Source organism: Monodon monoceros, unplaced genomic scaffold, assembly GCF_005190385.1.
Source record: "Monodon monoceros isolate NGI ecotype Baffin Bay Population unplaced genomic scaffold, NGI_Narwhal_1 Super_Scaffold_9, whole genome shotgun sequence".
Classification (NCBI taxonomy): domain Eukaryota; kingdom Metazoa; phylum Chordata; class Mammalia; order Artiodactyla; family Monodontidae; genus Monodon; species Monodon monoceros.
Window position 1 is genome coordinate 35567710 of NW_021703786.1, and position 27435 is coordinate 35595144.

Genomic DNA, 27435 nt, shown 5'->3' on the forward strand with positions numbered 1-27435 from the left:
TGGAGCCTCTGACCTACCGGGGTGGACACCGATCTCTGATTCCAAGCTCAGCCACTGCCTAGAACTCTCAGTGCTGCAGGGACTTGACTCAAAATTAAAATGAGGGCAGAGAAGGCGTGAAGCAGGGAGGAAGAGAAATCCAGGTACACAGTTAACAGATCACACATCAATTTACAGAAGGAAACGTATGTACAATATACTGTCACCTTCACCCCATGTTCATTGCAGCACTATTTACAATAGCCAAGGTATGGAAGCAATCTGAGTGTCCATCGACAGATGAATGGATAAAGAAGATGTGGTATATACACACCGTGGAATATTACTCAGCCGTAAAAAAGAATGAAATAACGCCATTTGCAGCAACATGGATGGACCCAGACAATATTATACTCAGTGAAGTAAGTTAGACAGAAAAAGACAATCACTGTGTGATTTTACTTATATGTGGAATGTAAAAAGGAAAACAAATGAACAAGCATAACAAAATGGAAATGGAGTCATAGATACAGAGAACAAACAGGTTGTTGCCCAAGGGGAGAGGGGATGAGTGAAATGGGTGAGGAAAATGAAGAGGGACAAACTTCCAGTTACAAAATAAATGAGTCACAGGTATGAAAGTACAGGGTGAGGAATAATCACTAGCTATGTGACACCTTTGTGTGCTGACAGATGACAAATAGACTTTATCGTGATGATCATTCTGATACGTATAGAAAGAGCAAATCGCTGTGCTGTGCACCAGGAAATAACGTAGCCTTGTAGGTGAATTACGAAAACAAGCAGGAACCTGTGGGGCACTCCTGGGCACAAAAGCCTTTCCGTGTCCCCCATATCTTGTTTGTAGGAAATAGGCTTCATCCAGCCTCCTTGACCTTCCCTGAGTTCCAAAGGTCAGATTCAAATAGCTGTTAATCAGGGAAGGGAGGGGATGCAGAAGCAAGGGAGGGGCAGTCAAGAAACTGTAGTGCAGCCTTGGGGCAGGTCCTGGTTCCCCCTCAAAGGATACACATAACAATATACCTTTGAGCTCTTCTGTAGGAACTCCCCCACCCAGCCAACTTCAGGCTGAGCACCAGATCCCTGGAGCCCTGCCCTGTTACCTCAACACCAACCAATCAGAAGAAAGCCACACACCCTGCAGCCCTCATCCCGAATTTTGCCTATGAAAACTTCTCCCCCAGAACCATCAGGGAATTCGGGTTTTTTGAGCACGAGCCACCCGTTCTCCTTGCTTGGCCCTGCAACAAACCTTTTTCTGCTCCAAACTCTGACTTTTCCGTTGGTTTGGCCTCTCTGTGTTTCAGGCATATGAACTTTTTGGTTGGTTTGGCCTCACTGGGCATCGGGCACACAAACTTGCATTCGGTAACAATTGTACTTCGAAAACAAACTCAGAGAAAAGAGATCAGATTTGTGGTTACAGGGTGGAGGGAGTGTGTGCCAAAGATTGAATGAGGGGGTCAAAAGGCACAAAATTCCAGCTACAAGATAAATAAGTGCCAGGAATATAACGTACAACGTGATCAATATAATTAACACTGCTGTGCGTCATATACGTTATGTATTTTGAGAGAGTAAAATCCTGAGTTCTCGTCACAAAGAAACAAATGTTTTTCTATTTTTTTAATGTTGTATCTCTGTGAGATGCTGGATGTTCACTAAACTTACTGTGGTCATTTCATGATGTGTGTAAGTCAAATCATTGTGCTGTATGCCTTAAACGTATACAGTGCTGTATCTCAATAATACTGGAAGGAAAAAGAAAAATAAAATTAAAAAAGAAACGATACACTGCCAACTTCATTTCTGAGCCAGGCTGGCAGACAATTTAAGTGAGTGGACAGTATCTGGGCTTAGCTGGTGGGGTCACTGCTGTCTCACTGTCACTGGTCATCCTCTTCCCTCCAAGACACCTATGGCTCATAACCCCTCAGGTCCTCAAACCCCGGTCTGGACAGCCTAAGTCATTGCTTGAATCCAGTCACCCAGCCAGGAGACTTATTCAAGTTACTTCTCAACCCAAGAATTTTCAAGAAATACGTTGCTTGCTCATCACAGGTGAAACTGAAACCAGGCAGCTTACGTTGGGGCTGGGACCCACGTTCTTTTAACTGAGATCACACACCTGGTCTCAGGACTTAATGAAGCTCAGGCTCTGGATGTCTCATCGCAGAACGAATTCAGTGAGAGACAAGGTAAGAAGTAAGAAGTGGGTTTATCTAGGGAGAAACACACTCCAAAGACAGAGTGTGGGCCATCTCAGAAGGCAAGAGTGGCCCCAGGGTATGGGGTTGTCAGGTTTTATAGGGCTGGGTAATTTCATAGGCTAATGAGAGGGAGGAGAATTCCAGCTATTTTGGGGAAGGGGTGGGGATTTCCAGGAATTGGGCCACTGCCCACTTTTTGACCTTTATGGTCAGCCTTGGAACTGTCATGGCACCTGGGGGGGGTGTCATTTAGCGTGCTGATGTGTTACAGTGAGTGTATACTGAGGCTCAAGGTCTAGTGGAAGTCGACTTGTCTGCCATCTTGGACCCATTTGGTTCTAAGCAGTTTATGTCCTGTCCTCGGACTATGTCATTCTTTCAAAGGTTTTGCCCTACCCACTTCCCTCCTATTTCAAAACTAGCACCAGCCTTTCCCTGGATGCTCTGTGGGCAAGACCCAAACTAGTGCTGTATTATCAAGCTCATCCACTGGGTTCTCGTAGAGATTTAAACATTGTTCAGACCACTTGAAATGCTGGCTGAGATGCCCGTGAAAGGTATTTGTCCTTTTCTCTTTTTAAAAGTATGAGCAATTCACTCCTCTAACCCCTATTGTGATGCAAGTTTTCTAAGTGCTTGAAAAGTTTAGGTTTTAGTGGATTACGAAGTCCCTGGCATTTTCACTGAAATTCCAACATTTCGATTTTCTTCTGGTTATCATATCATTTTTAAACTTGCAAATGTTCAACAGCACTGCCCAGCTCAGATCTGCACGGGACACTGGCAAAACGGGAGCCCACAATGTCAAAGGCAAGACATGCTGGCTGTTGAACCTACTGACAAGGGCAGGAGGCCTTGCTGCCCCGCAGTGCACATGTGGGCCATCTCTGGACATAGGGAGCCCCAAACAGCGATGCCTCCTGAGAAAGAGATGCGGCAGCTTTCATGTTTTTCACAAATAAATTGTTTACCGTTCTCTTGGTGGGAATGTAAGTTGGTGCAGCCACTATGGAAAACAGTATGAAGGTTCCTCAGAAAACTAAAAATAGAATTACCATATGAACCAGCAATCCCACTCCTGGGCATATATCCAGAGAAAACCATAATTCAAAAAGACACATGCACCCCAGTGTTCACGGCAGCACTATTTACAATAGCCAGGACATGGAAGCAACCTCAGTGTCCATCGACAGACGAATGGATAAAGAAGATGTGGCACACGTATACAATGGAGTACCGCTCAGCCAAAAAACAGAACGACATAATGCCATTTGCAGCAACATGGATGCAACTAGAGATTATCATACTAAGTGAAGTCAGAAAGAGAAAGACAAACACCATATGATGTCACTTATACATGGAACCTAAAATATGACGCAAATGAACATATCTATGAAACAGAAGCAGAATCAGGGACATAGAGAATAGGCTGGTGGTTGCCAAGGCGGGGGGCTGGGGGGTGATGGGGGAGGGATGGATTGGGAGTTTGGGATTAGCTGGTGCAAACTATTATATACAGGAGGGATAAACAAAAAGGTCCTACTGTAGAGCACAGGGAACTATATTCAGTATCCTGTGATAAGCCATAATGGAAAAGAACATGAAAAAGGATGTCCGTATATGTATAAGTGAATCACTTTGCTGTACAGCAGAAATTAGCACGACATTGTAAATCAACTCTACTTCAATAAAAAATAAATTAAAAAGAAAAAAAAAAACCTCACCAAAATGTACTTCTAAAATGGGGCCATTTGGGACTTCCCCAGTGGTCCAGTGGTTAAGAATCCACCTTGCAATGCAGGGGACGCAGGTTCGATCCCTGGTCGGGGAACTAAGATCCCACATGCTGCGGGGCAATGAAGCCCGTGCCACAACTACCGAGCCCACCCGCTTCGACTACAGAGAAGCCCGAACGCCGCAGTGAAGAGCCCGAGCACCACAATGAAAGATCCCGCATGTCGCAACAAAGATCCCACGTGCCACAACTAAGACCCAACGCAGCCAAAAATAAAAAGATTTATTTCTAAAAGAAAATAAAATGGGGGCATTTGATCATATGTAAACTAGACCTCATTAAAGTGGATCCCGAAAAATGCTGGTCAAGAAAAAAGTTGTTTATCATCAACATAAACTGCAAGCTGGATAACCCGCACCGCATGTCAGAGAGCTGTAATAGTAAAAACACTTCATGTCTCTCTGGGCCCCAGCTTCCCCCACGTGATATGTGATGTGGACGCTCTTTGATCTGAGCTGCTGGAAATGAGTTCAAGGCCATGGGGTCTTAGGCCGCAATCCCTATTTTATCTCCATGGAACTGGAGTTTAGGAAGTCTGAAAAGGGACACCAAAATCAAGGCTCTGAAAATGTTGCTGCTTCTTTTTCCCCCGGCCGCACCATGCACCTTGTGGGATCTTAGTTCCCGGATCAGGGATTGAACCCGGGGCCCCAGCAGTGAGAACTCAGAGTCCTAACCACAGGACCGCCCAGGAAGTCCCAAATTTTGCTTTTCTTTCCCCAAGGATTCCTTTTTCTTGCAACCATGATGACATCGTAATTGTGTTGTGAATGGTGCCTCTTCTGACCACAAAATTGGCAAATTGCATCGACCATAGTCAGATGGAAAAAAACACGAATGGGGACTTCCCTGGTGGTCCAGTGGTTAGGACTCGGCGCTCTCACTGCTGGGACCCCGGGTTCAATCCCTGGTCTGGGAACTAAGATCCCACATGCCACGTGGCAGGAAGGAAGGAAGGGAAGAAGGGAGGAAGGAAGAAAAGTGACTTGGGGACTTGGTGGAGGAATGAGCAGAATCGAGCAGATTCCGAGAGGACAGCTGAGTCTCACGGCCCAGCTTGGGGAAGGATGAGGGTCCAGCACAGACAGAGGGAGGAGCTTCTGGAACAAAAGCTGAGCCAACATGCTTGACCCTCCAGCCAAGGGAGGGGGATGGGAGGAGAGCAGGGCAGCAGAGCCAGAGGTTCAGGGGAAACACAGGAGCTCACACCTACCAGGGACCTGCTGCTGTCTTACATGACTTAACCCATTTCCTCCTCAAAATGACCCACGATGATGCCACTACTGTCCCATCTTAGAGATGGTCAGACTGAGGCCCGGCAAAGTTTACTCATGAGCCTGGTGTCCCAGAGCTAGTAAGTGACAGAGTCAGGCAGCCTGGTTCCAAGTCCGGCTGCGGTTAACTTGCCTCTGCCTGTCCAGAAGTCCGAACCCAGGCACACAGATTTTGTTGAGCAGCTACCATGCTCCAGGCATTGTTTTAAGCACTGGAGCCATGAACAAGATAGATTAGACAGCTCCTCTAGGGAGCTGACATTCCAGGATGAGAGACAGGCAATAAAGAAGTAAACAAAGATCATGTCGGCGGTGATACGGGTCATGGAAACAAATCAGGAGAAAAAGTGAGAGACACGCTTGGTGAAGGGTTAGGGAGGTCAGAGAGGCCTCCTCCAGGATGTGACATTGGAGCCGAGACTGACCGGCCACTCAGAGCCTGAGGGGAGAGCTTGCCAGGAAGAGGGAAGGAACAGCCAGTGCAAAGGCCATGAGGCAGACGGAACGTGGGGAGGGGCTTGGAGATGCAGTCAGAGCCAGCACGGGGGAGATCGCAGGCGTCTGCAGCCTTGGCAACCACACATTCTCGGCCGGTGGAGCCTCCTGTCCAACAGCTGCATCGATGACTGACACCTCAACCACATCTCTCGGTTGCCTCTTCCACCTTCACGGCACAGAGGTCCTCTGTCAGCTCCAGAGGGACGAGAACTATCGAGACTCTAATCTGCGCCTCCTTCCCTCTTCGTGGCAAAGCCAGCCCAGGCCTTGAAGGACACTCTTGGCAAATTCACCTCTACTTCCCAGCCCTTAACGATAAGGCTCTAGAGTGAGAGCACGTCGATTCAGCCACTCGCTAACTCTGGGCGAGTCACACCTTGATTTCCTCATCTGTGAAAGAAGAGAAGCATCAGGTGGTAGCACGAATTGAACGGGGCGATGCCCAGAGCCTGGTGCCTTGCAAGCACTGGTAAGGCTTAGTTACTGTCACAGCTGTTGGGTTGGTTCAAATACAGCTGTTGGCCCGGCGTGCACGGGCCACGTAGAGGTTTACTGGGGTTTGTCCCTGGACCCCGTTCCTCCTTCCATGAGTTATATCACTTAGACCTTTCCGTAGGCAGAGTAGCAAATTCACACTGACAATTCAGATGGATATTGCTTTCTCATAACAATAACAAAAATAACCATAGCTAACATTTATCTGCGTCTATGGTGTGCCAGGCTCTGTGCTAATGCTTACATAGCTAATTCTTCATTTAACCCTCACAACATCCTATGAGGTGGGTGCTGCCATTGCCCCCCTGCAGAAGATGAAAGCAAACCTCCGAGGAATGAGGTGGCCCGTCCCAGGCCATACAGGTGGAAATAGTAGAGCCCAAGCCATGCGGCACCAGAGCCTGCCCTCTTAGGCAGGATGCTTAATCTTCAAGGCAACAAGCATCTCATGAGTAGGTGCTGCGTTTCAGACTACGTTAGGAGCAGAGGCACAGATATGTGTAGTAGAATGGCTAATTATAGTATTATGGGTGTAGTACAAATTATATGTGTAGCAGTAATGTCTCTGGGTTGAGTCGTGTCCCCCCAGATTTCATGTCATTCCAGAACCTGTGAACGTGACTTTATTTGGAAATAGGGTCTTTTCAGACGTAATCAAGTTGAGATGAGGTCATACTGGATTAAGATGGGCCTTAACGCCAATGACTGGTGTCCTTACAAGAAGAAGGAGGTTTAGACACACACGCAGGGAGGTATGTGAACTGTGGAGGTGGACGGTGCAGGGCTGAGGCTGCAAACCAAGGGCTGCTGGCAGAGTCACCAGAAACAGGAGAGACGCCTGGAACGACTCCCCTCCGGAGCCTCCAGCAGGACCAGCCCCGCCCGTGCCTCGATTTAGCACTTCCCGCCTCTCAACTCTGAGAGGATAAATATGACTAGTGGCCTATTTGAGGCCACTAATTTTTCTTATAAGTCTAGTTGATTGACTATGTTGTGCTAGTTTCAGGTGTACAGCAAAATGATTCAGTTATACATATATATATTCTTTTTCATGTTCTTTTCCATCATGGTTTATCCCAGGAATACAGTTCCCTGTGCTCTACAGTAGGACCTTGCTGTCTATCCATCCTATATATAATAGTTTGCATCTGCTCATCCCAACTCCAAATCCATCCCTCCCCCACCTCCCCTCCCCCTGGCAACCACAAGTCTGTTCTCTACGTCTGTGAGTCTGTTCATAAGTTCACTTGTGTCATATTTTAGATTCCACGTGTAAGCGATGTCGTATGGTGTTTGTCCTTCTCTGTCTGACTCACTTCACTTAGTAGGAGCATCTCTAGGTCCATCCATGTTGCTGCAAATGGCACTATTTCATTCTTTTTTTTTTTCCCCACACGTGGGAACTAAGATCCCACAAGTGCAGCATGTGGGATCTTAGTTCCCCGACAAGGGATCGAACCCGCACGCCCTGCAGTGGGAGCGCGGAATCTTAACCACTGGACCGCTAGGGAAGTCCCAATATTTCATTCTTTTTCACACAGGCCACCTAATCTGTAGTAATTTGCTGCGGCAGCCGAGCACACTAATAAAAGGGAGACCATAGAAAAGGTAGTTTCTCAAGTCACCCTTAGCCCCTGTTTGGCAATAAGCGTTCTTTCTGAAAGCCATGGTTCCCCACTGGCGGTGAGGAGGGCAGCGAAAAGCCCGTGATGAATCAATCCCTGGCCTCACAGGAAGCTTGCTTTCCTGTCAACAAAGCACAGAGTGAAAAGCCGTCAACCTTGGGCCAGAGGGCTGTCTGCCTGGCCACTGTCACAAGGCTCCGATGGAGAGAATATTTTCATCCAAGGGAGGAAAAAGTAGCAGAGCCCACCCAACTGTATTTGCCTCTGGTCCCCGAGATGCCCCTTCCACTCAGGCTGACAGCGTGCTGGTGGGGACAGCTCACAAGAAGAACCCCGAGGCTCACAAATCTCGGTTTAAATAATGGGCCAGATATTTCCCCACAAACCCTCGACACGAAAAGCAGAAGTTCTTAAGCACTTGGCAACCCAGTTCCCTTTGAGGATCTGTTAAATGCTCTGCATTAACTCTCAACCCGAGGGAGAAAAAAAAAAATCTGACATGCAAAATTTGGGGTGACATTTCAAAGCACCCTGAACTCCTGAAGCCCATTTACTGATGAACAAATACTTCTGAATGGCCCACTAGGTGCCGGGCACCGTGTTAGGAATACAAGCGTGGAAGAAGAGACAAGGCATTTTTCTTCCTGAAGCCCAGAGCTAGAAGGGCAGTGTATAATTTCCTGTGGCTGCCATAACAAACTACCAGAAGCTGGTGGCTTACAATGATAGAAATGTATTCTCTCACAATTCAGGAGGCGAGAAGTCTGAAACCAAGATGGCAGCAGGGTTGGTTCCTTCCGGAGGCTCAGAGGAAGAGTCCGTTCCAGGCCTCCCTCCAGCTCCTGGTGGTGTCTTTGGCTTGCAGGCACATCACCCCATCCTCTGCCCCCATCTTCACGTCACCTTCTCTGCTGCATGTCCCTCTATGTCCCCTCCTCTTTTTACAAGGACACCGGTCGTTGGATTTAGGACCACTCTAAATCAAGTAGGATATCACAGAGGTCTTTAACTAATGACATTTGCAAGGACCCTATTTCCAAATAAGGTCATGTTCTGAGGCTCTGCGTAGACATGAATTTGGGGGTGACGCTACTGAACCCAACACAGGTGGTTAAGCAGTCACCATGGAGAGCAGCAAAGGTAGACCTGAGGCATCCAAGAAAGGGTTCCTGAGGACCTCATGTGGAATTAGGAACCAGATGGTGAGTAGAAACTAAAACAGGAGTAGTGGAAAGTGCATCAAGAAGAACTAATCACTATACGTATCAACGCGATAGATAACCAACAAGGACCTACTGTACAGCACAGGGAACTCTGCTCAACATTCTGTAAGAACCTGTGCAGGAAAAGAATCTGAAAAAGAATGGGTATACGTATAACTGAATCACTTTGCTGCACACCTGAAATTAACACCACATTGTAAATCAACTATACTCTAATATAAAATAAAAATTAAATTTAAAAAAGAAGAAGAAGAAGAACTAATCACATAGGTGAGGCCCAAACAGAGGGAGGCAACCGCCGAAGAAGCGTTCAGACAGGAGGGGCCGTGCAGAGGACCGGTGCAGAGGATGGGCCGGGCTTGAACACTGCTCTTCGGAGTTTGGATTTTGTTCTTAGGGTCACCAAATGCCTTTGAAGGATTGGAAGCAGAGAAGTGCTTCTAGAAAGTTCACCTTGGCTGAGGTGAGGAGGATGGATTGGAGAGGGTGAGACCGGACGCAGGGACACCAAGGGTCCCTATCTCAGGGGAAAGCTCCCGGCTTAAGGATGCAAGTGGCTGAAACTCCAGAGACACCCCATGTGTTGTCCTAACAACCGGTTGGGATGATTCCCACGGAGCCAACAGGAGGGGTTTAACCCAGGAAGGTGGGATCTGAGCGGGCCAGTCAGATCAACGTCAGCCCAAGAAGAAAACCGATCTAAAATATTCATAAAATTTCGGCCAGTTCAGATATACACCTCCTCCCCTTTTGTGGTCCCTTAGCGTTAAGTGCGCCTTAAATGGACCAGTAAGTCCTGTCCGCTCACAGATAAGTAAGTCCTTTGGCCTTCATGTGCCCCACTGACTTTCAGTCACTCTTCAAGGGCACCTTCTCCCTTAAACCCCCAGGCTGGGGTCCACACCCTCCCCACAGACTCCAAAAATTCCTGATGCAGCCTCTCGGACTCGATTGTAATCTGTACTTTCCTTTCAACCTGTCTCCACTACGAGAGCTTGAGGGCAAGGATTGTTATTTGTTCACCTTTGTGTTCCCAGCTCCTAATACACACACACACACACACACACACACACACACACACACACAGAGACACTCACACAATAAGCATTATCAGAATTCCCTGGCAGTCCAGCAGTTAGGACTCAGCGCTCTCACTGCCGGGGCCCCAGGTTCGATCCCTGACCAGGGAACTAAGATCCCAACAAGCCGTGCAGCATGGCCAAAAAAAGAACAGTTATCGTATGGACAGATGGATGGATGGATGCATGGATGGATGGACTCCTGCACGATGCTGTACTGGCTTCAAACCAAATTCATCAATCAATTAATTAAATCAACATGGACCCATCAATTGCTCTTTAAGTGCTCTATGTGGCCCCCTCCCCCCAAAAGAGTCAGGATGAAATATCCAAAGAGATGCCGGCTTGACGTCTCAGACTCACCTCATTCCTTCTGCAGCCATCTTATCAAGGTTGGCAGTGTCCTTCGTTTCTGCCCAGTTTGCTCCCAGGTCACCCCACCCCATGTCATCTGCCAAAATGATCACGAAATTCGGTTTCCGTTCTCTTGTTTCCCCACTGAAGCTAAAATCCACGAGAGGATAAAGACATCCCAGGAAACTCACCCCCACCAACAAAACCTTTAGGAAAGGGCAGGCCATGGCGATCAGGGGAGGTTTCCAACTGTGTGCAGTGATGCAGTGGTGGAGTTTCCAAGAAGATGCTGGTGGTGATGGTGGTGGTGGTGGTGATGCCTACAGGGATGGTGGGCGCTACAGAAATGAGGCCCGCGTCTGGAATCCTAATTCACGAGAGTCGGGAAACTCACAACCCTGAACTTGACTTTCTCCAGCGCAGCCCCGTAAGGTGACGGGTCGTGTGCAGCAATCAGACCTCAGTGTCAACAACTGCTTCCTGGCCACTTAGGAGATGACCCCTCTGTGCTCAGAGATGTGAGAGCCGGAGCTCGAGCCTTGCATCTATTCGGGGCTCCAGCTGACGAGTGCGGGATAAGTTTTCACATCTGCAGAACACCTGGACGGTCTAGAAGCCACAGTCAGTCCCAGTCGAGTTTCTGAGTTCCAGATGGTTGAAGGCTTCATGTGTCTGTAAGGTTTCCTGAAAGAACAGAAATTGACGAGAAAACAGGGTTGAAACTGCCGGTGCAGCTGCGTTTTACTCAGTAGCTTAGGAAATAATCACTTTTCCATGCCGACAGATGTCCTCCTTCTTATTCGACTACTGAACGGGCTCATCGCTTTCTCCACCGGAGAAAGAGTGATGCTAATATTTGCAATAGACCTACAATTACAGGGTTGGAAGCAACAGTAGAGATGATCTCTCATAACCCGCTCACCGTATAGAGGAGCATATACCAAGGCCCCGTGTTCCGGGTGGAGGGGCAAAGGGACCAGCACCGCAGCACTCTGTGAAATCCCAGCGCACCCCACCTCCTACCTCACGGTGCTTCTCTGATTCACAAGAAATTCCCAAACTAAGCGCGACCTTGTCAAAACCCACAGGGATTCTAGAAGAAAGGGTGAGACCCTTATTACCTTACTACCACGACATGATTCTTTCTAACAGTCATGCTGTAAACTAGCATTTCTATATAAAATTCTTTTTCTTTCTTTTTGGCCGCACCTTAGTTCCCTGGCCAGGGATTGAACCTGGGCCCTCGGCAGTGAGAGTGCTGAGTCCTAACCACTGGACCGCCAGGGAATTCGTCAATAAAGGAGCAGTCTGTTTTTGTTTTTGCTTTTTTGCCACACCGTGTGGCATGAGGGATCTTAGTACCTGTACCAGGATTTGAACACAGGCCCCTTGCAGTGGGAGCTCGGAGTCTTAAACACTGGACCACCAGGGAAGTCCCTCTATATAAAATTCTTGATAGAAATTAATTGGGAAGAAAAGGAAAGAAAAAAAATCAGTTAATGGTAGAATCTAGGTGGACAGTCTAGGGAGCTCACTGTAGAACTCTTTCCATTTTGCTGTATGTTTGAAATGTTTCATAATAAAATGTTAGGAAAAAATGTCCAAAAAATGTTTAACGGAAATGTGTCCCTTTACATCTTGACAATGTAATTTTTAATAAGAAAATCTTAAGACATGCTCAACCGGTGCTTTTCACATTTAGATGTACATACAAATCAGCTGGAGATTTTATTAAAATGTAGATTCAGTAGGTGAGGCTGGGGCCTGGGGTCTGTATTTCTAACGTAGCCGTTAGATCACATTTTGAGTAGCAAGATGCTTCGTTAAAAATATCCGGATTCTGGTCCGAGAAGAAAACTAACGTAACTGGAGGTGATTAACCTGACTGATACTTAACCTAACTAGAGGCCTAACTAGAGATGATTCAGCTTCAGTGGAAAAACACAAAACAATAAATCAGGTTGAGTTCTGAAAGACAGAAATGGAAGGTTATGCTTTCAACTGCAGGTTGCAAATGGAAACACAGAATAACTAAAACCGTATTTTACCCCCAGTTCACCTAAAAGCCCTAAACTGACTAGGCTAGTAAGGAGACAGAGACTTGAAATTCTGGATCAGATTTTAAAAAAGCTCCGTGGAACACCCAACCCATTAAAGGAGAACCAAGTTATTATAATATACAAAGATGCGGGACTTCCCTGGTGGTGCAGTGGTTAAGACTCCGCACTCCCAATGCAGGGGGCCCAGGTTCAATCCCCAGTCAGGGATCTAGATCCCACATGCATGCTGCAACTAAGAGTTCGCATGCCACAACTCAGGAGCCCGCCAGCCGCAACTAAGGAGCCCGCCTGCCGCAACTAAGACGCAGCACAACCAAATAAATAAATAAATGAACAGTCACATTCTTCAAAAAATAACAGTAATACTAATATATAAAGGTGCTAGTGGGGCTGGGGTTATGACAGATGCCATTTCCAGTTGTGTATCCCTGCCCTTGAGGAAGGAATGCACAGCCGACCAAGCCGGCCAGCCAACCCAGATGGATGGGAGTGGTTGGAGGTATGTAAGTTCTGGAAGATCCAGATAAACTCAGAAGGATAGGCAGCTATGCACTTAATCAAAATAAAAGGAATTCCGAGTCAACAGTCATGGTCATCTGGAGGGCAATGAATCAATTGTTCAGCAACGCGAATTCTTCTGTTTTCCAAAAGGAAAGTTATTATTTCAAACTCAATTAGATTCAACTGGTATTTGTTGATCTTGAGGCCCCAAAGACTTCTCCCTTTCTAGAAGAAAGAGGCTTTGCACAAGCAGGGTGCCTAACAAACACTTGTTGACCTGCCTTATTCTACTGGCTTCTGACCATGAGCAACAGTTGCAGGAAGCTTTTCTTCCTAAAGCTACTTAGCTTGGAACACTAGAGCAGCCTCATTCTTCACCCATAATCCACTTCAGAATGACCCAACACAAAACGCCCCAGGGGGGAGAAAAAAACCACTTAAGAAGGACGTTAAAATTAAGGTGGGAACATAAGTAAACAGATTGTTTTTCTTAAGAATTCTGTGGATAAAACATTCCTCTGAGGTTTTCAAAGAGAATCATTAATACTTAAAATTTTTATGGCATGGAAATAAGCTAATTTAGCCAGTACACCATTGCCCTAGCCTTCACGCCCACACCTCCAGGGAGACATTTAATCCTTTCCCCACTTATTGTTTTTAACTAAAGGGAAAAAGCAAGTCAGACGTTCAAAGAATGGACTTCAAGCCACGGACCTTGATTAAGATCCAAGCTGACATTATGGAAAACAGTATGGAGGTTCCTCAAATTAAAACTAGACCAAACATATGATCCAGCAATCCCACTTCTGGGTATATATCCAAAGGAAATGAAATTAATATCTTGAAGAGCTACTGGCACCCCCATGTTTATTGTAGCATTATTCACAATAGCCCAAGTACCCAGTAATGGGTGAATAGGTAAAGAAAATGTGCTGTGTGCATTGTACACACATAATGGAATTATTGGGCCTTTAAAAAGAAGGAAATTCTTCTCCATTTGTAACAACCTGGATGAACCTGGCGGATACTGTGTGAGGTGAAACAAGCCAGGCACAGAAAGACAAATACCACATGATCTCACTCACACGTGGAATCTAAAAAAGTAGAGCTCACAAGAGCAGAGAGGAGAACGATGGTTGCCAGGGGCTGGGGGGTGGGGGAGATGGAAGGGAGTTTGTCAACGTACAAACAACCAGTTACGTAGAATCAATCCCTTCTGGGACTTCCCTGGCGGTCCAGTGGCTCAGACGCCGCTTCCAATGCAAGGGGCCCAGGTTCGATCCCTGGTCAGGGAACTAGATCCCACATGCCTGCCACAACTAAAGATCCCACGTGCCGCAACTAAGACCCGGCACAGCCAAATAAGTAAATAAATATTAAAAAAAAAAAAAAAAAGAATCAATCACTTCTGAGGATCTAATGTATAGCACGGTGACAGGATCTAATGTATAGCATGGTGACTAGAATTCGTAAAACTGTATTACGTAGTTGAAATTTTGCAAAGAAAGCAGATCTTCAATGTTTCCACCACCAAAAAAATTTATAAGGTAACTATGTACGGTGACGGGTGTGTTAAATTAGCTTGATTGTGGTCATTTTATAATGTGTATGTATATCAAAACATCACGTTGTATATAATTTTTATTTGTCGATCCTACTTCAATAAGGCTGGGTCGTTGTGCTTTTTTTTTTTTTTTTTTTAAAAGATCCAAGATCTTTTTTAAAGCTCTTTTTTTAAAGACTACCGGCTCAGTGTCTTATCTGAGTTTACTCTCCCAAACTTTCTTTACACGTCACACTCCCCATCTCAGAAGGGAGAGTGGGGACTTCCCTGGGGGTCCAGTGGTTAAGAATCTGCCTTCCAATGCAGGGGACACGGGTTCGATCCCTGGTCCGGGAACTAAGATCCCACAAGCCGCGGGGCGACTAGGCCCATGTGCCACAACTAGAGAGCCCGCGCGCTGCAACTGAGACCCGACACGGCCAAATAAATAAAAGAAGGGAGAGTGGACACAGGCGAGGAGCACTCCTGGGGGCTGAGGAAGAAGCGGGAGCATTTGACAAATAAAGCCTTCGCCCCTCCTTCCACCGGGCTGGAAGGTAATCAACCACCTTACTCAACAAACACGCCCAAGGAAGGGCCACCTGAGCTGACGGGGGTAGATTTTGCTGAGCACAGCACCAACCCCGCCCGTGTCCTCAGGAGCTCCGGCTGCCAATCAGCTCTGCGATGCTCTGTGCTCTTTTCCACGACCCCGCCGTCAAGCAAGGCCGCTGGGCCTGCTAACGTCTGGCCTCCCTTTGGGTTCCGGGCTTGCTGATGGGGAAGGGTACTCATCACGGAAACGACTCACAGGCGGGCTGTGGGCCTTGGAAAGGAGGAGCTGCCCTGAAGATGTGCTCTGCAGGCTGCACACCCGGGCCGGCTGCCCATCACCTGACCCTGGCTCCCCGTGGGCCCCCCGTGGCCAAGCAGCCCGCAAGAGCGCCTTGCAAACAGCTGAAGCAACAAGACAGTCGAGCAGACCTTTCTGGCAGAGGGCTCTGTTGGTTTTCCAAAGACAAAGCTTCGGATGAGCTAAGGCCAAGAAAGACAAAGGCGCAGAGGGAGTGTGATCTCTGGTTGCAGAGTTCTGTGGTTTCACCCGCCCAGTCGGACCACGGTCACTGGGGGCGCTGGCTGCAGCCAGGAGTCACGCGGGGGTCCCAGGGCACCAGCTGCCCCCGTCTGTCGGAAATGATTCCCCCACCCCCACCCCCACCCCGCAAACCCCGTGCCTTCAGTGATCCATCCGGCGAATGGGGACCGAGGCACAGGTCTCGATCTGGGCGCTGTGCGTTCAGCAGTGATGACACACAGAGCCCACTGCCCTCCTGCCACTTACCTGCTGGGGGGAGGAGGGGAAGACGTGGACCCAGGAAACGCATCAGGGAGAAAATCACCACAGGAAGGGGACTGGGGAGAGCGAGCCAGTGAGCAGGGGCGAGTTAAAGGAGAAGGGCGGGGACCACCTCACTGACAAGGTGATCTTTCTAGGTGGATCCAGGAGAGAAGGGGAGGAAGCTCTGCGGCTCTGGGAGGCTCAGTCGGGAAGGGATGCCGCGGGCAGAGAACCCAGCAGGGCGCAGGGCTGGGGCACGTGAGGGCAGCCGAGAAGCCGCAGGAGAAGCCTCGGAGTGAGGAAGGGCGAGGATTATTGGAATCGGGAGGAAGACAGCCTCTCCTGAGCCAGAGGATTCAGGCAAGAGCACCAAGCTCTGACTTTCAACGTAACAGAATCCCTCTGGCTGCTCTACTGAGAGATTAAGAGTCCATTGTCACAGTCCAGGTGAGTCCAGGTGAGCCCAGGTGAGTCCAGGTGAGAGACAGTGCTGGAGTGAGGCAAGCCAAGCGCCCAGGGCGCAAAACTTAAGGAGGTGGCGCTGCAGCTCAGGTGCCCTGACCGTAAGCGCAGCCCTGCAGGTGAGCACCTCCTTAAATTTTGCCTCGCCCTCATCCAAGCCCAAGGGCAGAGGAAAATCCAGTTACCTTGGTGGCCAATATCAGATGGTCATTTAACATCTATGCGTAATAAACATCCTCAAGGCCCCTTCCCTTTGCCTCTAGACTCCAACATGCCAGTTTGGGGCTGGCCCAACTCAGAAAGATTTCTTAGAGCATATGTGCGGGGTCGCAGTCTTAGCTCAACGGAGGATGCACAGGAAATCTTTTTTCTGTCATCTTTTTTTCTTTTCATTTTATTGAGATATCTTTGACGTACAGCACCTGTGTAAGTCTAACGCACGCAGCGTAATGACTTGACACACATATGGTGTGAAACGATGACCACAGTAAATTTAGTTACCAGCCATCATCTCATAGAGACGCAAGAAAATGAGAGACCCAGAGAGAGACAGAGAAGAAAAACAAATGCTTTTTTCCTGTAGTGAGAACTTTGAGAATCTACTCTCCTAACAACTTGCAAATATTCCTCACGGCAGGTTCACTATAGTCATCCTGTTGTACGTTACATCCCCCGACTCATTTATCTTCTAACTGGAGCAAAAGAAATCTTTGAATACCTCCATCCAAACTGGGAGAGCAATTCCACTTAGATAATTTTTTTTAAAATGTTAAGCTTGAAGACCTATAGCCACACCCTGTTGGGAATATCAACCTCTGTGACCCCAGGGATGCCAGGAAACTCATCCACAGGAACAGATGACATCCTGCCTGGCTTTAGGCTGGAACCACTTGTTGGGACTGTCCCAGAAGGAAGCCATGTGGCAAGAGCCAACTTGGGAAATCAGAGGTGACATCACACCACGCATCTAAAACTCAGTAGCCCTGCAGAAATTACATCTGGGTCCTTGAACACGGGTCAGAAAAACAGAGAGAGCAGGTGGGTCTCTGAATAACATCCTTCCTATAAAACTCCATCCTCCACTTGAGAAGAAAAATCATGAGGGGTGGGATCCAATGAAAAGGGCTTACAGTCAATTACCTGAAATCCACTCCCTTAAAGCCTGTTTGCCAAATGTCTAAGGACTTTTAACAAAGCGGTGTTTATTATTAAATTATTAAACTTTTTGTTATGAAAGTTGTCAAAATAACAGAAGTTGAGAAACTCACACATACCTACCCAACATCTAGATTCAACAATTGTCAACACAGGGCCAGTCTGGTTTTACCCGTCTCCCCTCCTACTTGTCTTTCCCTCATCCTCCACTTATACTGGATTACTTGGAAACAAATCTCAGATATCATGCAACTTCATCAACAAACATTTCTATGTAGCTCTCTAAATTATAAGAATTATTTTAAAATATAATCACAGGGACTTCCCTGGCGGTCCAGTGGGTAAGACTTTGCCTTCCAATGCAGGGGGTGCAGGTTCGATCCCTGGTCAGGGAGCTAAGATCCCATATGCCTCGCGACCAAAAAACCAAGACATAAAGCAGAAGCAATATTGTAACAAATTCAATAAAGGCTTTAAAAAACTTCAAAAATTAAAAAATAAAATAAAGTATAATTGCAATTCTAGTAAAGCCCCCTTTTTTTAAAATAAACAATCATTTGTTAATATCATCAAAAATCTGATTGGGGCTTCTCTGGTGGTACAGTGGTTTAAGAATCTGCCTGTCAGTGCAGGGGACACGGGTTCGAGCCCTGGTCCGGGAAGATTCCACATGCCGCGGAGCAACTAAGCCCGTGCGCCACAACTACTGAAGCCCGTGTGCCTAGAGCCTGTGCTCCACAACAAGAGAAGCCACCACAAGGAGAAGCCCGTGCACCACAATGAAGAGTAGCCCCTGCTCACCGCGACTAGAGAAAGCCCACGCACAGCAACAAAGACCCAACGCAGCCAAAAATAAATAAATAAATAAATTTGTGAAGAAAGAAAAAGAAGACTGATCGGGGTTCATGTGTCAAAGCTTCATTTTTTCCTGTCTCATTTTTGCATGAGAAGAGGGAAAACTTTCTCTTAAACGCTACCTACTGTCTCTTCTGTTTTTGCAGATTTATCCTTTCCCCAGATCTGTTGCACCTCTACAATGAAATATGTTAGATTCCATTATGGACTGAATGCTGGTGTCCTTTCCAAATTCCTATGTTGGAGCCTTACCCCTCAATAGGATAGTATTTGGAGATGGGCCTTTGGAAGACAATCAGGGTTAGAGGAGGTCATTGAGGGGGCAGCCCTCACGATGGGATTAGTGCCCTTATTTGAAGAGACAGGGGAGAGCTTTTTCTCTCTCTCTCTCTCTCTCCTCCCCAAGAACCAAATCAGCCAGCATCTTGATCTTAGACTTCCCAGCCTCCAGAACTGTGAGAAACAAAGTTCTGTGTGTAAGCCCCCAGTCTGTGGTATTTTGCTATGGCAGCCCAAGCCTGCTAAGAGAGATTCGAGCTAAGTTTGTTTTTTTTTAAATAAATTTATTTATTTGTTTGTTTATGTTTGGCTGCGTTGGGTCTTTGTTGCTGCGCGCGGGCTTTCTCTAGTTGCGGCGAGAGGGGGCTATTCTTCGTTGTGGTGCGCGGGCTTCTCATTGTGGTGGCTTCTCTTGCTGCGGAGCACAGGCCCTAGGTGTGCGGGCTTCAGTAGTTGTGGCACACGGGCTCAGCAGTTGTGGCGCACGGGCTTATTTGCTCTGCTGCATGTGGGATCTTCCCGGACCAGGGCTCGAACCTGTGTCCCTTGCACTGGTGGGTGGACTCTTAACCACTGCGCCACCAGGGAAGTCCTCGAGCTAAGTTTTATCTGAGAACCTCTGCGGCTGAAGCAGGGGCAGAAGTAAGGATAAGACCAAAACTTGGGGGAAAAAAAACGCTTAATTCAGGGAATTCCCTGGCAGTCCAGTGGTCCGGTGGTTAGGACTCTGTGCTCTCACTGCCATGGGCCGGGGTTCGATTCCCCAGTTGGGGAACTAAGATCCCGCAAGCCATGCGGTCGGGCCAAAAAAAAAAAAAAAAAAAAAAAGCTCAATTCAGTGAAGTAGTTACTTGGCAAATCTGCTTTTTGGAGAATTGACTTTGGGGATGTGATGGCCTGTCTGCAGAAGAATATGTGTCCAGGATTCAGAAGAGTCATTTCCTAGCTGTGTGACTTTGGATAGGTTATGGAATTTCTCTGGGCCTCAGTTTCCCCACTTACCTGAAAAACAGAGCCATAGAAAAGTTCCTCCAACCCAAACCCAACATGAGGATGAAATAACCCAACACGAGTGCCTGCTCCCAATAAGTGCTCAGAGATGTGGACTCTTATCCTCCCCTCTCTCAACTGGCTTGAGGATAAGGAGATAACAAACATGAGAATGCTCTGAAAAAGTACCATATGCAAAGTCAAAGCGTTACTACAATTAATATTAAGCAAAACTGTTCCGGGTTAGATGGTGAGACCAGACGCCCTCCAGCTACTGGCTGACTCTTGGTCGTAACTGTCTGTCAGCATTCTTGGCTGTTGGATTCTGAACCCCGAAAAGGTAAAAGATACAAACACTATGGTTACAACAAGGCCAAAGGGAAAGTGAAGAGTCATCCTGATTTGCATTTTCAAAGCTCCAAACTATAGTTCCTGGTCACACAATCCCATGGTTGTCGGTGCTGTTTTGGGAAAACCTGAGCTGGGTCCTTCTGTCCCGGGCAGACTCTGGTGACACCTAGCATGGTCCCTGGAGTACACTGCCTACCAGCAAACCTGGCTTTGGACAGCGTAGCAGTACGAGGTCAAGATGTAGAGGGGCTGTGAGGGAAACCGTCCTTTGCTGATGGTGCCAACTGAAAGTGGGAATTACGTAATGCCATTTGCAGCCACATGGATGGACCTAGAGACTGTCATCCTGTGTGAAGTAAGCCAGACAGAGAAAGACAAATACCACATGATATCGCTTATATGCGAAATCTAAAAAAAAAAAAGGGTACAAATGAACTTACCCATAACACAGAAATAGAGTCACACGTGTAGAAAACAAACTTATGGTTACCAGGGTAACAGGGGAAGGGATAAATGGGGAGATTGGGATTGACATATACACACTACTATATATAAAACAGATAACTAATAAGGACCTACTGTACAGCACCGGGAACTCTACTCAATACTCTGTAACGGCCTATATGGGAAAAGAATCCGAAAAAGCACAGATATATGTATATGTATAACAGATTCACTTTGCTGTACCTCTGAAACTAACACAACATTGTAAATCAACTATACTCCCATAAAAATTTTTTTAAAAAGAAAGTGGGAATTACATTTTAATATCAGAAACACCCAAAAGGATTACCTGTCCACGACACTGAGCTAACTGCTCCGACAAGAAAACACCACAACTCTAAGGTGTGAATTCCACGAGGGAAGGGATGTCTATCTGCTTCACACTGTATAATCCGGTTACCCAACCCAGGAAGCGCTCAGCCCATATTTGCCAAATGAGCGCCTCTGACCTGAACCACTACGGCCGAGCCTCCATTCCACCCTGAAAACTCAGCTTCATCTCATCACTTCCCTAAATTCAGATGACCTTTCTCAGTTCCCCTGCCTCTGAGATTCTCACTTGCAAAAGCGCCCTTGCTGACGTGCTGCTTTAGGTGACAATCACATATGTGTCCTCTCTCCTAAACTAGAGTAAACACTTTGAGAGTACGGACCACATCCTCCGAGGTGTGGTTTTGTGGCCTGGGAAACTACTGCATTCGCCAGTGCGCATGAGCGGGCTGTATGAGCAGAGGCTGTCCGGACAGAGGTGCAATGGACGTGGGATGGAAGGATGGACGGATGTTGCCTGTACCCAGCCCCGCCCCAGATCCCTACTAAGCATCTGAGCTCAACACAGAGGCCAGAGCCCTCCACCGACCACAGCAGGGCAGTGTCCCTCCTTGCCTCAAACGCCTAACACAGTCCTGGAGCATCCTTCTAGCTTCTGTGCCTCATCCCGCTAGCCACCTGGAAATGCATGGATGCACTGCTCTGACAGGGTTAAAATAGAAGCTTGACAGTGTGTATTGTTCCAGGGAGCAGCCGGACAGGCTGTGCGTGTTTAGACAAGATGGGGAAAGCTAGCATCTCCCTTTAGGCAAGAAACATAGCAGGAGAGCAGGTTTTCATTCCTTGGACTTTGAGGAACATGATGGGTGGGACGTCAACAATTATCCAAAGGAAGTCTGGTTTGGTGGGGACAAAACCCAGTGGTCCCACACCCAGCACGTTCCAAAACTTCCATGACTCACGACCGTGCCATGAGTCTAATATGACATGTATTTGTTCCTGAAAGCAATGTGATTAAAATTACTTGGTTCCGAGAATTTTAATTTTTGTTTTGTTCTGTTTTTAGGACTCTTGCAACAGGCTTGAGATCATTTATAGAGGCCTCCTCAAGGCCATTGTTCTCTCATTTTTTTTCTTTATAAGCAGTGAGAAGATGACAAAACTACAGGAGCAGTAAACAATGGAGACAAAAAAGGACAAATGTCAGTGTTAACATCCAAGTAAAAGTTACTCCAGAGTGAACGCAATGCACACAGTGATACATCAACACTGCCCAGAATGGTAACCAGGCGTGAGAGAATTCAGATCACCAGAGGCCCCTGGTACCCTGGGTGGGGAGGTGACCTCCCTGTCCCCGAATCCAGCATACTCTCCCCCCACCACCACCTTCCTCTCATTCTCTTCATCCTTCACCCCTCCGCCTTGCCAGTGCTTGCAAGAACTTTCCTACCCATTCTAGGCCCACCGAGCTCCATCTTCCTCAACGCCCCCAGCCTCTCACACAGGTTAATTCAGTTAACCTAGCAACACAGCACTAAGCTCCCCACACAACTACCCTCTGAGGGAGGTATTATTATTATCATCCCCCTTTTGTGGATGAGCAGACTGAGGTGGAGAGAGGTTAATTCGCCCAAGGTGACACAGCTACCAGGGTGGACCTGGGATTCCAAGTCGGGCCTTGGAGTCCATGTTCACGTGCATCTTAACATTTATAGCATCTTCCACCAAACCTCTCAATTACACAGCCCCCTCCCTTGCCTTTCACAGTCCAGTGTGGTGACTCTTGGGTTTGTTTTCTCTCTCCAGGGAGAACAGGGAACCACATCTTTCTTGTCCTCATACTAATATGGATCCTCCTCATTGGCCTGCAAATGTTTCTGCTTGGGTTATCCACTAAAAGAATCTGGAAAAACAAAACACCCCTTCTGTATTAACTCAAGCTGCCATAGCAAAATACCACAGACTGGGTGGCTTAAAAAATAGGAATGTATTTTCTCCTGGTTCTGGTGGCCAGAAGTCTGAGATCAGGGTGCCAGCAAGGTCAGGTGCTAGTGAGAGCTCCCTTCCTGGCTTGTAGATGGCTGTCTTCTCACTGCACCCTCACATGGCCTTTCCTCAGTGGGTGCTCACAGAGAGAGACACGGAGAGACAGAGAGATTTCTCTCTCTTCCTCTTCTTATAAGGGCACGAATTCCATCATATGGGCCCCACCCTCATGACCTATCTAACCCTAATTCCTCCCAAAGGCCCCATCTCCAGATACTGTCACATTGCAGGGGGGGAGGGGGGAGGGGGAGGGGGAGGGGCTTCAACATCTGAATGGTGAGGGGCACAAACATTCAGCCCCTAAAACCCTCACACAGGGTTAAGTTACCTTCATTGCTTCACCACAATTCTAAATAGCTGCAAAAGTTGTCACTTCAATTGTATCCATAAATGTTGACTTTTACAACAAAACGATTAAACCACGCTTTTCAATGTATCCCATGTCATATAAACACCAGAGCAACTGCAGGATCTTAGTTCCCTGACCAGGGACTGAATCCAGGCCCCAGCAGTGAAAGCGCCGAGTCCTAACCACTGGACCGTCAGGGAATTCCCACCATCATTCATTCAAAAATTACTTGAGAAGAGTTCTCATTAGGTTGGAAATTTTCTATTATCTCTCTCTCTTTTTTTTCAAAACTGTATTTCCATTCTATCTCAATATACTAGACCTTTATGTTCAGAAGTAGTGAATTACCTTATCCTACTTTTCCGGAACACAGACTTTGTGTAGAAATTGAAATTTAATTGCTTATGCTTTGCTCCAAGTGTAAAAAAAAAAAAAAAATCCCTTCTGGGTCGAGCCACTATCCCTACTACTGTAAGTAATTGTTTAGAATCAAACAACATATATTATCAATTTTGACAAATTATTATTAAGCACAAGGTAACTTTCTTGGAAATGCATCTTTAACAAGATGCACTTGGGAGATGAGACATATTGACTTGAAGAAAGGAGCTTTCCCTGACATAATATTTTGACCTTCCCCCCAGAGGTGTTTACAGCTAGAGCAGGGCACCCTAGTGAGATCTTGGCTCTGACTAAGCAAGAGAAGGCCCACCAGGCAGGAATAAAGGAACAACGGGCCTGCCCCATGCTGGATTCTCAGACAAATCAGCTTCAGGAAAGAGCTGATGTTCTGAAAAGTGATTCCCCCCAAACTGTGCCTCAGAACAGATCTTCCCATTGGGAAATCTTCAAATTCTCCCCAAAACATGCATTTCTGTTTCCCTCAAACCATCAGATGTCAGGGTTGGGGGAAATCCTGTAAACCTCAAGATAAACCCAGCACCTCCACCTCGAGAGTCAGGATTCCTAGAGGGAAGAGTCTGTGAAGTTCCGTGCTGTCCGGAGAAACAGATATTAACGTTTTAAAGCGAGAGTTTGAGTTCATCGAATACTCATGGTAAGACAGGCACGAGGTGCCGAGACAGGGAAGGAGGAGAGCGGGCGGTGGGCAGGCTGTCCAGGCCTCCCTACGAGCCCCTCCAGGGCTCCCCCTCTTCCTTGGCTGCTCTCAAGACCCAGCCCTTAGAAGCGGGCTTATACTTCCCTGAGCTCCAGACAAGATTCCTTTCAGTCTACTTAGCCCAAGTTGAAGTTCTCACGGGCTGGTAAATGCAGGGAGCTTATTTGCAAGCCAGGGTCATATCTGCCTAGCAACCCAACATGCAGACTAGAAGGACTCGGAATGTCGACAGAGACCCGGCAGGCCAAGTCTGCACAAAGGAATCTGTTCTCATGCAAATGAGCCAAAACAGGAGGGCTAGAAAAGAGACAGCAGTGGGGACAGCTCTCGGGAGCCAATGCATTTCCAGAGATGTTGTGGGACTTTCTAAAGGCATCATTATAGCCTTGCCCCCTGTAAACGAAGGGCCCTAGGGGCTCTGCCGCCACTTGGGTTGCAACAGACACAACAGAAGAGGCTAAGAGGGGCGCTGAACCCTGAACTTAATTTCCTGATTTTTCTGGTTCTGTACTCCAGGTTCTAAAGGTCCTTTTGTTCGTATTTAGAACTAAACAGAGTTAGTTTTGTTTTTCTTTTTTTTGGGGGGGGGGTAATTGATTAGCATGGTAATGCAGTGCTTTCCCTCCTTTGCTTTCCCTGGAAGAGAGAGAAAAACAGGGGTTTTCACACTTGGTCTCACTAGGATTCAGGGAACAAGGTGAAGCCAGCCTCTAATCATGGTGGGCAAATGTCACCAGTTTGTGGCTGGCAAGACTGGACAGGGTTGGGTTTCCGGACACCTTTTGCTGTTATCCGAGCACAGGTGGCAAATGTTATACTTGGAAGCGCTCTCAGTTGCAAAAAGAGCCAGTGTGTCTAAACCTTGGGGAAAATCCCTTCCGTGCTCTGTGCCTCAACTTTTCTCATCTGTAAAATGGAGATGAGTGTCAACTGTAGAAGGTTGCTGATGGGCTTAAAATTAGATCACATGAACCACACCTAATACAGGCAACAAAGCAAAAGTGCAAAAAAAATACTAATAGGTATAATTAATATTAACAAAATAGCATTACATTATTATTGTTATCATCATTACAGTCATATGCTCCTCCAACAGCTAGCCATCTCACCTGGTCATACACTCAGATGTGACCTTCCCAAACGTTCATTCACCCCCTAGGGCTTTCTGCATTATTTGCCTAATTTTTAAAACCAAGAAGCTGAAGCACCAAGATCTTTGGTGACTTGCTTGGAGTCACTCAGCTATAGTTAATGGGCTGCACCCCTAGGTTCCTAAGCAGGTCTCAACACAGTATGTGCTGTGTCATGTTAAATATGACATTTCCACACTCAGCAGGGACAGGTCCCAAGGCACCGTAAGGTCCTAAACTATATTTACAGGCATTCCTATTTTAGCATCAAGTGCTTTCATGCCGGTGGTTAAAGTCACATTCTAAATTTCATAACGTGTGGAGTCCTGGAAGAACAGCTCGAAAAAGGACCGCGTGCAGGATGTGTGCTGCAGTCAGCTGTTGGACTTGGAAAGCCACAAACAGCAGTAACAGTAAGAGCTACTGGCTAGTGAGGGCGTACCATACATAACGCCAGTCGCTGTGATCCGTCCTTCACCGGCATCATCAATTAGATCCTTTGATTCTGGGAATATCATGATTGTCCCCAGGAAGCTAGGTCACTCGGGCAAAGTTGCGAAGCTCATCAGTGGCCCCCGGCTGTACCGTCCCGGTCGTAAGCAGGCACTCTGCGCCAACACACCTGCTCCCCGAACCCACGCCAGAGCTTGTTAACAGCACAAAATGGCACTTAACCCAGTAGACCCGATGCCAAAATCACGGGAGAAATCAGGCAGCGACCGCAAAGGGCTTTTTATTACGATTCAGACCGCCGACTCCTCCCGGTGGCGACCCTAGGTACACGCACCCCCAAAGTAGGCTCTCCCGAGTTTCTCACATCAGAAGCACATTCTGCGAACCCAATGCAGGGAGCGGCTGGTGCCAGAGTCGGCAGGGGGACGCGGAGAATAAGGCATTCTGCTTCCGAGCAGTTCTCAAAGAGGCCCTGGGGACGTGAGGTGGACACCAGGCGGCCGAGTCTGTGCCCCCGCGGGCTCCGAAACGCCTGGGACCCAACACACGGCTTTGTCCCCGTGACGAGCTCCTTACTGAGGTTCCCGAGCATCATCTGCTGAGCCCCCTGTGACCCTGGGGTCCGGGACTCAGGGATGAGGGGCACGCAACCCCTCGACGTCCGGGTCCCTCGCCCACCGGAGCTCCCCGCGAGTTCTGCGGCCTGGCACCTGTGTGTACGTCGCCTCCCGCTTGGCGGGGAGGATGCGCGCGCGCCCCGGGCCGGGGATGCTGACTCAGCCCGGCTGCTCGCCCACATCCCTCGCGCGCAACGCGATGCTGTCGCTTCTGCAGCAAAGGGGGGAAAGCAAAGCGCCCGTGACGGCCGGCCGCGAGCTTCCTGGGGCCCGCACACCCCCCCCCAGGGGAACCGCTGGGGTGCGCGAGTTGACGAAATCGGGGGAAGCGGGCATGAGAGGAGGAACTCGGGGTCCGCGGCGCCGCGCGCGCAGCTCACACCCGAACTGGAAGGAACCTGTTCTGCCCGGGGCGGGCGCGGAGCCGCCGCAGCCGGGAGCCCAAGCCCTCCGGGCGCGGGCGGGGCCGGCGGGAAGGGAGGCGGCCCGGGGACCCCGCACGTCCGGCCGAACGTGTCCGCAGAGTGGGTGCCGGCGCGCCCCGCTTACAGTGCGGCCGAGCGCCGGGGTCCGGTCGGGCCAGGCGCGCCAGGATGCGCGGGGCCGGGGCGGGTGGGGGGCGGCCCCGCGGGACCCCACGGCCGGTCTGGGGTCTGGCACGGCGACGCCGTTACCTTCCGTGACCCACGGCCCCGGCCCTGGGCGGGCGCGGGCCCGGCACGGCCTCGTCCACGTGGGCCGGCGCGCGCACGCCGGGCCGGCCCCCTCCTTGGCGGCGCTCCGCGCTCGCAGCACATGGTCGGCGGCGCGCCCCCGAGGCCGGCGGAGACCGGCTGCAGCCGGTATAGGATAAGCGAT

The 27435-nt window shown here is 48.3% G+C and overlaps 1 protein-coding gene and 1 non-coding gene across 4 annotated transcripts in view; both read right to left on the reverse strand.

Annotated features, from left to right (window-relative positions):
* The window catches only part of ARSG (arylsulfatase G), a 119235-nt gene that overhangs the window by 60255 nt on the left and 31545 nt on the right, over nucleotides 1-27435 (reverse strand). For all 3 annotated transcript variants that reach the window (XM_029210822.1, XM_029210821.1, XM_029210820.1), the window contains exon 2: nucleotides 10563-11237. In XM_029210822.1, coding sequence (XP_029066655.1) covers nucleotides 10563-10780 — 218 coding nt within the window. In that variant the 5' untranslated portion in view covers nucleotides 10781-11237. The remainder of the gene's footprint in view (nucleotides 1-10562; nucleotides 11238-27435) is intronic.
* Nucleotides 11768-11840, reverse strand: TRNAE-CUC. Its single transcript has one exon. It is a non-coding gene; the product is annotated as a tRNA-Glu (tRNA).